Genomic DNA, 16,340 nt, shown 5'->3' with positions numbered 1-16,340 from the left:
GTACGTAACGCTTACGCTACCGCTGAGAAGGAACGAGAATTGTTTTTTAAACTTTGACAAAATGTTTACTTTGTACGGGTGGAGTTTAATTTTCTTAAATTTTATAGTAAACATTGACTCATTGGCATACATTTGCACATTGCGTTTTAGTATTAAAATTACATTTAAAGATAATCTTTAAACGAAGGCTTATTTTTTTGTCTAAAATGTTTTTTTTTAATAACTTTTAAACGGCTCTACCGATCGATTTTAGAAACTAAGCTCTTAACATCAAAAAATGACGTCGATCGCCATCAGCCCGTTCGAAATCAATTTAAAAAAAAAAAAAACCTAACCTAACCTAACCTAACCAATTGAATAAATGTATGAATAAATATATTTAAAAAAAAAACGTAACCTAACCTAACCTAACCTAACCTAACCAATTGAATAAATGTACGAATAAATATATTAAAAAAAAAAAAAAAAAAAACTAACCTAACCTAACCTAACCTAACCAATTGAATAAATGTACGAATAAATATATTAAAAAAAAAATTGAATTTGTCACATTGTTTAAAGAAAAAAAAAATTGAATAAATGTATGAATAAATATATTAAAAAAAAAAGAATAAATGTACGAATAAATATAATTTATTAGTCCAGTACCTGTACAAATAGTCACATTGAAAAAAATAATACATAGCAGGTACGTATTTATTTTCTAAGTCCACTTTACAATTCGATATAACGATAACCGTCAAAAGATAAAAACAATCTCTCTTACCAATACAAATTCTTATCTTTTCTATCACAAAAATAGTCTTAAATAAAATAAAAGTACCGAAACATTTCAGTATTTGTTCGATAGTTGTACAACAGATCTGGGATATTCAAGAAACAATAAGCGGGAGTCTCGAACGTGCGCGGCGCGCCTCCCAGCAGATTAGGGCCCGACAAAGAGAATAAGAATCTACGAACCAAATATCATCGCAAATACGACACGCTGTGTTTGCCTTCCATTTTTATATATTTGCCCGACCTGAGCTACGAAGATAAATTCAAAAAATGAAAACTCACGCCGAAGGCACGTCCGGTTTGTTTGTGATTCGTTTTTTGGAAAACCATAAACGCGCTTTTGAGAAATATTTTTGTGTTGGATATTTGCGTCGAATATTGGTATTTCGTTATGAAGCAGTGATAGCCTAGTGGTTAAGGAACACGGCCTCTCGATCGAGGGGTCCGAGGTTCAAATCCCAGGCACGCACCTCTGATTTTCAAATTTATGTGCGTATTAGAAATTAATTATCACTTGCTTAAACGGTGAAGGAAAACATCGTGAGGAAACCTGCATACCTGAGAGATTTATAAAAAAAAAAAAAAATCTTAAAGGTATGTGAAGTCTACCAATACGCACTTGGCCAGCGCGGTGGACTATGGCCTAATCCTTCTCATTCTGAGAGGAGACCCGTGCCCAGCAGTGGGACAGTAATGGGTTGATGATGATTGGTATTTCGTTGCGTTGTATGAGGTTAATATAGTATTTATTACTCGCAAAGGATGATTAACCTTATTAACAGGCATAGAATACTCTAATTCACCTACTTTTAAAGATTAGTTCTTATTAATACCATATGGGTTTCAAAATTGTATCACCCTTTTTAGTACATTAACATAACACGTTTTGATTGAATTGCTTCATCTAGTATACTTATGTATTAAATTATCGTTATATTTATAACATAAACTATAGCTATTTAACAATAACTTCGAACAATTCTTATCCTACCCTATATTTATTTGGTCACCTAAAAAATCGTAGAGAAATTGTTTTGGTGGCAGATTTCCGCCTCATTCGATTCTCCCTGTATCCAGCGTCGGTCATAAAATAAATCTGGCCATAAATAAAGGCATGGAGACGCTAACAAGCGTCTCGGGTTCACTAAGTTATATTTCTTCGGTCGCTTCGCCATTTTTGTCATAACTCTATTATTTTCGCAAGTGTCAAAAAGAGATCTTATTGCTGATTTATTTATGGAGTCTCTTTTATTTTTTATCTCGTTTATTTCTTTATTGTTATAACGACAGTTTATAAATTCAATTTGCTTACAAACTTACAAACACATCAGGTTTTTAGTGTGTTGTTAAAAAAGATTTTTCCGTAAAAACCTACTTGAACTCTCGCCTAATAGGCTTCGTAGATTTATTACATGTTTTATTCAATAGTAAGGTTTCGTTTCGCGTAAGCTGACTGACACTCCGGATTCCCGATTTTTGATCTTATGGCCTTTTTTAACTTTGAATACTACTAATAATTTTATTGAATGATTGTATCACACTCTCAAGGTTTTATTATATTATTCCAATAGAAGTGTATATTTAAAACTTAGCTACGTTTCATTTTATGCTCCACTATAGGATTTTTCCTTACAAACGAGGAGACGTAGTCCAAAATGGACCACGATGGTCCAATGGGGATTATCTAAAAACAATATTTCAATATTTAATCCGGGATACATGTGAGCATTACGGATTATGTTACTGTCGTCCATACCGATCGTACGTACATTTATTTGAGAATCAATTCATAAATATGTCATCGTGACTGATGCCACCAATACTGATTCGATTTTTATTCATCTATCGTACTCCAAAAGTTATGCATTTACGATCCCCGATCATGGGGTGGTCGGGAAACAAATTTAACCGACAATTGTAAATCAATTAAGGAGGGTGGCTTCTCGGGGTGTAATAGCTACCCTCCTCCCACGTGCTTCAGGCCCGGAATTGGAAATATAGAAAGTAGTATCTCTATTACTATGATGAAAATATCAGTGTTGTGAGAAGAATTTTTTTTTTAGCTTGTCTTATTTTTTCAGTATATTATAAACAGCTAATTAATTACAATTAAGATTTACTTTAACGAATTTCTTAAGTCTGTCACTCAAGTATGGCAATCAATGTCTATGAAAAGCAACTTTTGCCTGGTCCGACACCATCTTTATAGGGTTCTGTACACAAAGGTCAAAAACGGAACCCTATTACCCAGACTCCGCTGTTTGTCCGTCTGTCACAGGGCTCTATCTCCTGAACTTTAACATATAGACACTTAATTTTTTTACAGAGTATGTATAAAGACCGCTTTAACAAAAAATACTAAAAATAAAAAAAAGTTGAAAAGAAATACCACCACCGTCAGGTCACCATACAAGAAACCGCTATTTCGGGACGTTTTTAGCTTTATTTATAGAACCGTTATAGGTAGACAGTTCAAATTTCCACAATCCACTCCACAAGCCACTCCAGTGGGTGCTATAATAAAAAAACTAAAAATAAAAATAAAAATAAAAATGTTGGTGGTACGGAACCCTCCGTGTGCGAGTTCCACTTGCACTTGGCCAATTATTTAAATCCTAATATAATAATTAAAGTGACTACAATGTGAATATATTTCATTTACTTAATATATACACTGCGTACTGAATATTGTACTATTGTTGGAAGTTCAGGATATATGCAGGATAAGCTCAGATGGTTGTTGTTCCAATATATTACCATCATACATCCAGTACATCAATTTCTTCACAAGCTGGTTACGAATCAACTAGAAACTTCTATATTAGCCCCTTTCCCCCGTTTTTTTTCGCGCCCAAGCTTCCATTTTATTTTTTTAATTTTATTCCCGAGTGTCATGTCATACATACGGCCAACAATAAAACCCGAATGCAAGGTTTTTAATCCATTTTTAAAATCAATGTTTTGTTATATTTAAACGCAATTAAAATGTAACCTTACACTATTATAGTAGAATTATATGGATATCTCTATCAAATATAGATCTAAAAATAAAAATAAAATGTCACAACCATTATCTGAATCAATCTGATATGAAATATTTCAACAATTGTAGAATGTCAAAAGTACAAAACTAGAGCTGGCGAAGGATCTTAGCACTCGTAACGGAACGTGGATTCTTTGTACGACTCCTTAAACTATTTCATGGTAACAAAGACGAAAGTAGTATGCTGAACTTTACCCAACTTTAACTCACTTGCTTCAGCTTAAAGACAAAGAGAATTGACTGGCATGAATTAATTAGTTGCATAATTACTATAAGAACGGCTGTTGGCCTAGATTCTCGCTATCGAACTAGAATTTAAGCTTCGAGGTCTTATGTCTAACGTTTCTAAATTAAGACTATTGTTTAATCATATTGTCGATTATGATATTTTGAAAATTAATTACAGTATTTTTAATTTGCGAGTCTTTTAATTAGTGATTACAGTGAATAATGAACCAAATAATTTCAACCAAATATATTCATTTAAATTCAATTAAAGCCGCCATTTTGAAGTAAATTAAGTTTCCATGCCAAGATATATAAACACAATTCTACTTATTACTGAGATATCTCAATTAATTAATTAAAACGTCGCCACGTTCTGCCCTGGATTGTATAGGTATTCATAGTGGGGGCCGCTCAAGTGCATATTGTGATACGCAACACCCCGACACCCTGCTCTTCACGTCTCATCCAGGAGTTCTGTCTTCGGAAACTCGAGGAAACGGCATGCAAAAAAATCACGAGCTTCGCGTGACTTGGAGGGAGATTCGGTGTTTTATTGCCAAAATATATAGATGCAGATAAAAAATTACCATGTAATGTCGTTTAAATAAACTTGACAATAAAAAATTTCAAAGAATTTTGCAAACTTGTAAACAAATATGTTACTTAGAATGTATTTAAAATGTGCTAGGCTGCATAAAATTCATCTTGATGTGGGTAGACCAAAATATTGTTAAGATAATTCGATTTTAGTATCGGTTAGAAAGGTACCTCAGCAAAGTAGATACTTCAGCTTATTGGAGAAAAAAAAATCGAATACTTATCATTCAGATGACATACATACATACATACATAATATACATACATACATTATAAAATTGTAATAACCACAACATTAATATTTTTATCTATAAATTAGAAGTAATTTAATTTTGAATATTATATGTAGATGTGATATGAGAAAGTAAAATCATGGTTAAACTATTCTAATTTTAGGGCTAGTAGCGCTTAGTAAATTGTGATGGAGTCCGGTAAAACTGATTATAAAGTTAAGCTTTGTGGCGAGATAGATTATTGCGTTCAATTTCGTATAGAGGCACTTTAAACTATAAAAACGGTAATATAAAATTAAATTATACGGAAAGGGACTGACTTTTAAATATTTAGTATTTAATAGTTGGTTGAAGTCGCCGTCAATTCATTACTGTCCACTGCTGGGGACTGCTTCTTTCTGAATGTGAAAGGTTTTACCATTACCATTTACCATAGTTAATCACGCCAACTGGTTAACCACGCTAATAGTAATCACGATAACTTTTGTGACTTGATATACTTCACATGCCAGAGATAATTTGATTTTCCTTAAAAGTGTAAGGATTGTTATGGATAAAAATATCGTAGAGACTAGATTTCATAATACTCGTAGCCACCGAGTTTTCTCGTCTTTTACAAAAGAAAAGCACTCCGACACACTTGGCGACGATTTTTTGGAAAACAATTGATGCATTAAGCTTTTAAGAAATAATGTACGTTTCGAAGTGCAACTCCCATGTATAGGGTGATGACACACCAGCTCAAAACAATAATTATACCATTTAGTTGCGTTACATATAATGATGGGTATACGTAAGGGTACATTAGAAGCATAATATTTAGGGCGACGCGAGGGGAGATTTGAAAAAGAGATAATCTCTATTTTTGTTTGTTATATTACGGGTGTCTTTATCAAAAATACAAATGTTTTTTGATTAATAGAGATTTATTGGGCGATAAAATTGCTCGCGTTTCTTTGATCTTTTTTTATCGAATTGCACCGATTTAATTTTATTTTGTATTTCAATTTGTTATAACTTCTTTCCAATAATTTACTTTACAATTCCTATCTACATTACATTATGCTACATACAACAATACAGTATCGATAAAAATAACAATGAAAGTAAATAGAAAACCAAAATAAAGCGGCACAACCAAAGTTTGACACATCATTTTATGTGCCTGTTCTTTTTAACATTCATAAAATCAAGATTACTGGTGTGTAAATTCATTTTTCCGCTGACAAAAGTAATAAATGTGGCTATCTGTTCGCTCCCCCCATTTAAACGCCGTTGGTAATGAATCGTCGCATAAAAGGCATAACCAAGTGGAAACGACGGGTCGTCTTTCGGCACGACGCCGACGCAACGCCGCGTCACTGCGTCTCGCGTCACGATGTCCCCACGTTATGCCGTGACGCGTCAATGTCCCGGCGTCACGGCGTCACCGCGTCCCTTATGTCCCACTGTCCCCGCATTACTGTCATTGTGCTCACCAGATCGCGTACTAATGCGTTTAGGTGTGACTGGAAAAGATGTCGCATCAACAGTCGCGCTCTCTAAAGGGGAGTATTGCAAATATGAATACTTAATAAGGTTTGGGCGGCTAATGGACACCACAATTAAAGCAGAGCTGTAGCTTTACAAGATGTAGTCAATTTGCGTTTAAACTGGATCATAATAGTGGAAATTAAATTACGCTTTCCATGTTTTGTGGGGACATTCTGCAAGCACTTTTAGGTTTATTTAAAACTGTTGAATACTAACGAGATTTATTTCTACGAATATAAGACGGAAAAAGCCTGATGTATTTTTAAATTATACAGAAATGTTTACTGTCTTTTACTTAAAATGCTAATTACACTCATACGTATTGATACATTAATGAATGTGTTACTTATTTCATAATTTTACAGTTCATTTTTATAACTTTTTACACTGTACCTAGGCGCAATCTCTGGAACTGCCGAAGTATATTTTTCTATAAGTAATTATTAAGTCCTACTATCTACTACATCACCTACTAAATAGTCTACTGAGCATCCTTGAGTAAGTAAGGCAATGTTTTGATTGATAAGAACCGGTAATGTTAACATTGTATTTGTCTGCCTGATTTAATATTGTAAGTAAGTATAGAAATGTTATGTCACTTTTCATTTTAATCATCAAGCTATCTATGATAAGTAAAATCGCAGCAAGAAAAGCATTATAGGAACAAATTTCGGCTGACAAACTGGTAGTGACGTCAGCTTCCATATCCTCTATGCGATGTGAGGGCGGCATTACGTTGCTGATTCAATTAGAATTCACCCTCTGCGCTGCTGTTCGTTGTTTGCAAATCACCAGTTGCGACGTTTAGCCATTTATTATTATCTAATTTGTTTCCTAAAAGCAAAGTGGTCATAATTAGAAATATGTCAACCTCTATATATGAGAAACTTCTTTTTAAACCGATTTCTTCTTAACCACAAACACAAAATTACAAATATTTCTTCCTTCTGTCGTACAAAATATGTTAATAATTAGTATCAGAGTTTAGTTTTTAGGTCACATCCACGAATAAACTATAATACACATTGAAGGCATTAACATAAAAATGTGTGCATAATAAATTATTTGGCAAACATTATCAATACGTATTTGACAAGTTTCTCCTTAAAATATTGTTTCAGCTCACCAGAATATGAAGACTAACTCTAAGTTTACATTTTAATAGGATTTCTAAAATTAATACCGTGTTCAACTAAAATAATGTCGAAGACTACTTCAGCCTTTAACGTGTAAAATACCCAATAAGGGTTATGAGCACATCCGATGCAGGTACAATCTCGTATGCGCTATTATGCTGCCGTAGAATTTTAACTCTATTTTCTCATCGTTCTACGCCTCATCCTTTCGTTTTAATTGCCCAGGAAATAGAGGCGCAATGTCATTTGTAATCGAACTCTACGTAGAGCCGCCGGTGTGAAAACTGTATCGATATTTTATTACAAAAATTAACACTTCAGTATCGTAAACCGTTTAATATTGCAAAGTTTCTGAAATAGGATTTTAAATTTGAGTGTGACTTGAATCGAAATTAAAGTATTTTATAGGGTAAATAGAGGGTGTAGATATTAGGATCAAAAGAAATTCAAAAGGAAATTAGAATAATATTTAGAATTTCCATTATAAATATACTCTTAAACTGGATATAAAATTATAAAAAATATATACGTTCAACTATATTTAAAAAGAAGATTTGACTTATTTTGCGTATGAGTAACTGAATTTCTTTTGTTACAGAAATGCACAATATGAAAACTTCCATGTGGAGCAAAAGGGCTATGATCAGATGTACGATGGAGAAGACTTGGAGACACCGCCGTCACCGGAAAGACCACCACCTCGACACATAGGTAATGCACTCATTATTAAGGTGGAAATATTTAAATTTTAAATTTGAACGTATTATTGCGCTATTGGACATAGGTGAAAGAGCTTTTCATATTTTGATTGTGGAGGTACCACTCTATTTCAGCTTTATAACCGTGTTAAAATCTGTTATGTTGTCTTTCTAGCTTTTCTTTAAAGGTTTTCATAAAGTACAGACTTTTACTCGAGCATTTTCAAACTGTCCTGCATTGCATTGCAATGTATCGTAAACGATGGCAAATAGGATACCAGCCCTGTTTTTGTATTGTCCTTGTGTGATATGCGTCGGCGTGTCCATATGATGTCATTGTAAATGTATTAAAAAGTAGTTTGCTACATCTACCAATAGAAAATTGGGAAGCATCTTTACACTTTGTAAAGGTATAAGTGACAAATTGTGATATAATTGGGATGTACTTTACTGCTAGAATTAAATAGAATAAAAATGCGAGTGTATTTTCTATCAGATAAGTACGTGCGTGCGGAATGCCCATGTCTGAGCGCTCGCTACACCGTCGCGCTGCTGGCATGCTTCGGCTTCAGCATCATGTTCGGCATGCGCTGCAACATGAGCATGGCTAAGCTTAAGATGACGGAAGTCGTTAACGTAAGTATTTCTTTATTACGAAACGAGTTCACCCTGTGGTAAAGTTTTTTAGCGTGAAACGTCTTAGTGCTCATATAACATAAATAATAATGTGTTAACAACATTTAACGACACCGAGTAGGGCATATTTTGTATGAGTTCGTCGCGGATTTTTTTTTATGGTTAAAGTCCTGTATATCATGCTCGAAAGAAGTTTAATTACATCGCACATATTATAGGGATAATAATAATAGCGATAAAGGGTTACTGTCTTTGTCAAACTTCATTCGTCGAATCCAGCTAGGTAGCTGGTAGCTATAGCATTGCATTTACACTTTTTCATTATTCATTCAGTAGCTTTTTTTTAAAAGGCACATTTTTATATTGAAGTTCATTTTACTTTATGTTTTTTTTTAATTTTTCTTTGTTACTTTAGACCACAAAAGGGGTAAGAGAAGACACACCGTTCAACTGGACAGTTGAGGTTGAGTCCTCAATAGATTCATCATACTTCGCGGGCTACCTCATCACGCAAGTACCCGGCGGTTTCCTGGCCTCTATGTATCCAGCTAACAAGATCTTCGGCGCTGCTATTGTGGCCTCCGCTTTCTTCAACATGGCCATCCCAGGAGCCATGTCTGTTGGCCCAGCCGCTGTCGTCATGCTGAAGATCGCTCAAGGCTTTGTTGAGGTACGTATATTCACATTTTTTGAAGGTGCTAGAACCCTTTGCGGTTCAACTCCGGCGGCACCACCGCCACACCTATTTCTGCCTAATAACAGCAGTGTTAGGCGCTGCTGTGTTTATTGAAGGGAGTTGTAAGGGAGACATACTTTACCGACGCGTTCCAGCGTAGTCCTCAGGGGTAGCGGCGTATCTCAGGTAAGAATATCTAATCCTATCTGGGGTTGATAACAGATGTCCATGGGCGGCAGTAGCCACTTACCATCAGGTGGTCTGCATGCTCGTTTGCTACTCCTGCATTATATAAAAATTGTATTGTAGTCTTATTGCTAAATTTACTTGCAGATACAAAAAAGTTAGTACTTAATTTATTTCCTTCACTCGTGTTACATTTTGTTATACGTCATAACGTTTCAGGGTATTAAGAGATCATATACCAAATATAATGCCGTTCGTTTAAATTTTGAACATTTGGCATTCAATACGTGACGGTGCATGATCAAGCTTATTAGAGATGCGTCAAATTTTGATGCTCGAGTCCGTATCGAATGCGTGACTCGTCACGTTTGGATTTCCTGCTCCCCTTTATTTGGTGCTTTAGACAAAGTAAATTCTGCATATTACATTGCAACTGTTTTTGTAACTTAAATAATAAAAACATTTATATTTTATTTTTATTCTCTTCTTAGGCAAAGATTTTGTACTGGTATTTTCATCGTGTTAAACTACTACAACTATTTATTTGTTTTAATCTATTTAATTTAACGTTGTTCATGCCTATAATTGGCACTCATACGAACCTTATTATTATTAATACTATTATAGTGTACTTCTAAGTACTATACAATGTATTGTGTGTGTTGCTGTTGGCATGTAAATAAATAAATAAATAAATCTACCTTTGATTTATATTCACGTTATCTGTCATATACTATTTTCAATTACAATCGATCGATATCTCCTAATCGTACTTGAGTTCAGTCGAAATCGCTTTCCAAAGTACAAAGGCTCTTTAGGATTACTGATCCCTCCACGCGTCGCCATGGCTACGTATTTACTCATCCTTGTACCCAGCTAAGCCCGATCGTCAATGGCAATGCTATCCTATTAAATCTACAGCATTTATAGATACGAAGGCATTGTGTGATTTATTATACGTTTCAATTCTTTGAAGATACATTTCATTTTATGTGATCGGGTTTTCGTAGGAGTTTTTATTATCTTTTTTGCGTCTTGTTTATATTTTTTATACTTAACTCTTTTTACAATCTTAGAAGTGAGATCAAAATCTAAGTGCTTAGATATGTTTCTCTTTTTTATTAGGTAGTAGATTTAACTTAGTGTTTCAATGCACATTACATTAAGATATTGTAGATAAGAGCTTGTTATGCAAAAATATAAAAAAGAAACTATTTTCCCTGAAAAGTACCTACTGGTTTAATTTTTAAGATAAGACGTCTAAAGATACCTAGAGTGTGATCGTTTTTCAATATTTCTATTACAATAGTTGTTAGTTAACAAAATAGCAAAATATATTAGACACATAAATAAATGACCACTTTTTCCTCTAGGGTGTAACATACCCTTCTTGCCACGGCATCTGGCGTATGTGGGCTCCACCGCTAGAACGTTCTAGACTGGCGACGTTAGCCTTCTGCGGGACCTACGCTGGCATTGTGATTGGCATGCCACTATCCGGCTTGCTCACGGATTACATCTCCTGGCAAACTCCGTTTTACTTTTATGGAGTTTCGGGTATCATATGGTAAGTGGTATTATAAGATGCCTATATATTTTTGATGTCATTGAAATGGTAACCTATATATTTTTGATGTCATTGAAATGGTAGTTTATAGTAAACTCTATAATTAGTTATTATGTAACTAATTATAGAGTTTACTATAAACTAACATAATTAAATTGCAAGAAAGTTTAATTTTCTTAGCAGAATGGATCCATATTTAACGATTCTTATTTTTTGTTTAAAACATAAACTCTATCTATACTGATTTTTAGGCTAAAATCATATTAAAAAGCTAGTGTTTTCAAATCCGTTTTTTAAAAGATCAGCAAAATAGTTAATAAAAATATTATAATTGTATTACAATATTATAAATCAAGAATACTTATCTTTACAAAATACCTTTTGTTTATCAAAGGTACTTCATGTGGCTCTGGCTGGTCTTCGAGAGGCCAAGCAAGCACCCACACATCTCCGGTAAGGAGCTGACCTACATCGAGCAGTCCCTCGGGACCGCGACGCAGGCGGCGATGCCTGGCTTCCGGGCCACCCCGTGGAAAGCCTTCGCCACCTCGCCACCTGTAAGTTCTAATAAATTAAAGTATAATACCTCCAAACTTAGCTATCATTTTGATAATTAGTAGGTAAAAAGCTTCAAATTTTGCAATCATTTTAACTATATGCAATATGACTAAAATCGTGGAAAAACGACGTAACAAAAGTGTTTTGTATTTTTTGTATTGTATAAGTTGTATTGTATACCTGACTGTTGGGATATCAAAAGAAGTTGTATAATATGCATTTTCTTAACAACGTGAAAGTCTTTTACTTAGGAGTTTAATAAGAGAGTGTGAGAGAGCGAATAATCTTTCTAATTTTGAGGTCATCTACATAAATAAAAATACACAAATCATGCGACATAAAGAAGATTAAATGACTAAACTTGTAATAAACAGACTTAAAGTTGTCTAGTATTGTATTGTAGTTGTTGTATTGTATTGCCATTTTTTACAATGGAATGTTTTTTCAGGTGTACGCCATCATCGTAGCTAACTTCTGCAGGACGTGGAACTTCTGTCTTTTAGTTATTTTCCAATCGTCATACTTCAAAACCAGATTCAATATGCAGATTACTGAGGTGATGTTTTACTGTCTTTTTATACACTTCAGTATTGTATATTGTATTGTGTAGTGCAACGTGTATTGTATATCTGATATAATGTGTATCTCTAAGTATGAAGACCAGTCAGTTCGTCTTAAAAATACAATTTAGTATTTTCGTTTACATTATAATGCTTTCAGCGTCATTTAGGAAGCTCGTTTCAATGATTTTAATTAAATAATATCAATATACGAAAATACATTTGGCATTGTATTATTTATTTTTCTGATAGATACACGAGTTATATGTAACTTTTGATATTTTGGTAAACAGTCTGGTTTCGTGGGCGCCATTCCTCATCTGATAATGACGTCACTTGTGCCTATCGGCGGGATGATGGCGGATTACTTGCGTAAGAACAATATCATGACCACCACGAACGTGAGGAAACTGTTCAACTGTGGAGGCTTCGGTCTGGAAGCGTTTTTCTTCGTGCTCGTCGCTTACGCTGATAATAAGGTAGGCCTAAATTGTTTTTAAATATCTCGTACTAATTGTCTAATCTGTATTGTTTCTTTAGCTATATCAATTCTAAGTTTGTATATGGTGTATTATTGGGATGCAAGATTATGAAATTTTCGATATAAATACGGATATTTCAAATCTTCAAGTAGATGGTGATCGCTGATCAATACTATTATTATATTAAAAATTTATAAAATTGTAGCGGGGGCAGTTTAATATTGGTAAAAAATATCGATATTATTGAACATTCGATATATCGGTCCTTCCTTAGTGACTGTACTTACATAAATCACTTTACACAGTACTTGGCCACGATCGAGCTGACGTTGGGTGTGGCCTGCAGTGGGTTCGCCATCTCAGGGTACAATGTCAACCACCTGGACATCGCTCCCCGATATGCCTCCATCCTTATGGGTCTCTCCAACGGCATCGGCACCATCGCTGGCTTCGTCGTACCAATCGTGATCGACTATATGACCCAGGAGAAGGTAAGTTTCTTCGATTTTAATTCGAATAGTGTGATGAATGTAATCGTATTGTGACATTATTTCTTTAATAATTATTAGGATTATCAGTTCATTATTGTCCTATTTCTCGGCAAATATAATATGTATGTCACAGAATAAGAACCATTAAGTTGTCAAAGATTTTATATACTTTTGAAGACTATCAAGTATCAGTCTTCAAAGTCAACTATCTAAAAATTAATTACACATTTTTTCCTATTAATTTCCTTGTGAATTTTCATTCAGTGAGGTATAGCTAAATTTTGGAAAAAGAGAATGTACCAGTTCTTTTCGCCAGTTTCATTACTTATTCTATCGTGGTCGGTACTTGCCAATAAAGTTATTTACTCAATCCTTCAGGAACTTAGCAATAATGACTATATTGCGATTCGATTGCCACTGGAGCGTACTGAGTAACCCTCGAGTTTCTTCGAGGAAACAAAAAGGACACTCGCTCGTGGCTAATTTAAAAAAGGAAATCGAGCTCGGTGTGACGCGCGGTCTGAATATCAAATGAACTGCTTTGTGGGTGCGCGGCGATGCGTTACACCGACTACGTTTCGCGCTGAGCACTTTATTATCGCGGGTCTGAATGCTCTACTGACTCTCCGGATCTCACAGAAAGGGTGTACGGATTATGAAATATTGCACGCTTATAATCTAATATTTAGTGTCGAAATCGGGGACGCGTATCAGTTTGCTATGAAAACGTAATAAGCTATTTGAATAAGTTATTTTCAGACGTGATATGTATAATGTTTCCTCTTTTTAATCGTATAGTTTAAGTGTCTCGCGTAAGCTAATTGGTGATTAAGTACAGTAAATTCGAGGCAATAGAGACTTCCAATTACCTACTTATCGATTTTTGAAAAAGGAGGATAGTCTTAAAAAATAAATTAATACTTATACAATACATAATAGAAAGAAAAAAGAAAGAAAGAAAATAGTTTATTCAGGAATATTGCAACACACAGTACAATTGCAAATATACACCATCACGCCTATTTAGCTGTAATAATAATAGCTTTAAGGTGGTGAATAATTGTACAATCTTAAATATGTATATATTTTATCACTTATGTAATGTAATAGTAATAATTATGTTAATAACTGTAAAAATCTGGTATATTTGATTTGTGTTCCACATGGTTTTTGCATTGGTAAATTTTGTAAACAGAATATAAAGCAACAAGTCATTAAGGAATGGCGAGCAGTGTTCCTTATGGGGGCGACTGTTCACTTCATTGGCATCACCTTTTATGGCATCTTTGCGTCCGGGGAGCTGCAACCCTGGGCGGAACCCACGCCCCCGTATGAGACTCCAATGAAGAACTTGGATCAGGAGACTACTTTCGTAAGTATTTTCGACGAGCTTTTTTAAATCTTAGATCTTGTGCTCTATCGATTCGCTTTTAAGTCTAATCTTAATCCGAAGTTATCACCTTCATACTATTTCCATATAATAAACAATAGTAATGAACGCTTTATACACTCAAATCCCCACACTAGGATATATGAATATATACTACTTCCACGTAAAACAGCAGTGTTGAACGATGTGATTTCCTTTTAAGGGTGTGATATGGGAGACACTTTTTGAGGTGTTCCAACTTAGTTCGAATAAGTAGAAACCCATCTGTTGCCACTTATCATCATATTATAATTATATTATCAAATGCTCGTTTGCTTCCTTGTGTGTACAATAAAAAGGCCACTTAAAGATCTGAATTAGCCAATATTTACTGTTAGACCTAAACAGAATTTCTATAAGACTATTTTACAAATTTTTGAAACAATTATACACTTGAAAACTGTATAAGAGTAAGTATTAGACATTGATAGAGCACATATTTCAGACGGAACAGCCTTCAGCGCCGCTGAAGGGCTCAGAGCCACCGGCGTACGGCGCGATCGAGCCTCCGCAACGCCCTCCCGCGCCTCAGCAGCATGTACCCAATAATCCCTTCGTATCCGGAGCCTTCTACCAAGCCGAACCCGTGCAACCTCCCGCTGAAACATACCAGGACCCAACAGAAAACACGTACTAAATCATAACATTAACTATTTATTACCTCAAATCACTACGGCTTGGTATAAGGCTCGCAAACTTTTATAGGTAGATAGAAAACATGTATGATTGTTCTCGACATTAGGTTGTGTGTAAACCAAATCGTTGATAGCTGTACTATAAGGTCTCTCACTCTTTATTCGTTTGGTTGGTCGTATCTCTGTTCGGCGATATGTGCTAATTCTGTTGTTCCTCTCTAAAGTCTATCGTTGTTTTATAGTTCTAGTTTCTAACGGGTATGTTTTATGTTAACGTGTACAAATGTATATACAATACATTGGCATATCATCAGATATTAATTTAGTAGTCTTACTTTATATCCGAGATTCTGACCGCTCCTAGGAGAGCGACACTTTGGAGTCAGATTCTTTGTATTCTTCTCATCTAGATGTTTTTGGCAGTCTTTCGGTTTTGAAATCTGATAGGCTGTCTTCTAGTTAATTTTCACTTGTTTACAATCTATTACTATTTACATGCTATTTTTCTATCTTGATAGTATCCTGTCCTCAAACTTATTTTTTTTAGATTGAATCTTTAATGTTCTTCAAAATGCTAGTATGTGTACGTTCTATGGAACTCACACATTATAATACTATTTCCCATGTTACATTTCCATTATGTTACAATTTCCCGAAAGAGAGTAAAATTTTAGACGACATTGATACGGACAGGATGCGTGGAATATAATAGTTTACTTCTAATTTAATTACTGAGTTTTCCCAAAAGCTTTCCAAAGCTATGTTCATTTTGTTCATTCTAGATATTTCTCTTGAACAATATCCATTGCGAAAAGCAGAAAAGGATTTTTCTCCCGAATATAGCATTTCCTCCAAATTAATAGAACTCGATACCT

General features: G+C 34.5%; 1 protein-coding gene across 1 annotated transcript in view; it reads left to right on the top strand.

The window, feature by feature from the left end:
* The window catches only part of VGlut (Vesicular glutamate transporter), a 59,652-nt gene extending 43,621 nt beyond the window's left edge, over nt 1-16,031 (top strand). The window contains exons 4-13 of the mRNA XM_073082924.1: nt 8,146-8,258; nt 8,742-8,881; nt 9,297-9,551; nt 11,117-11,310; nt 11,705-11,867; nt 12,317-12,424; nt 12,722-12,907; nt 13,216-13,401; nt 14,597-14,773; nt 15,276-16,031. Of these exons, the coding sequence (XP_072939025.1) occupies nt 8,146-8,258; nt 8,742-8,881; nt 9,297-9,551; nt 11,117-11,310; nt 11,705-11,867; nt 12,317-12,424; nt 12,722-12,907; nt 13,216-13,401; nt 14,597-14,773; nt 15,276-15,467 (1,714 nt within the window). The 3' untranslated portion in view covers nt 15,468-16,031. The remainder of the gene's footprint in view (nt 1-8,145; nt 8,259-8,741; nt 8,882-9,296; nt 9,552-11,116; nt 11,311-11,704; nt 11,868-12,316; nt 12,425-12,721; nt 12,908-13,215; nt 13,402-14,596; nt 14,774-15,275) is intronic.
* The last annotated feature ends 309 nt before the right edge of the window (nt 16,032-16,340 follow it).

This window comes from Epargyreus clarus, unplaced genomic scaffold (assembly GCF_041222505.1).
Source record: "Epargyreus clarus isolate Ecla_fem2 unplaced genomic scaffold, WU_Ecla_fem_2.2 ptg000018l, whole genome shotgun sequence".
NCBI lineage: Eukaryota > Metazoa > Arthropoda > Insecta > Lepidoptera > Hesperiidae > Epargyreus > Epargyreus clarus.
This window is presented reverse-complemented; position numbering and strand designations above follow the sequence as displayed.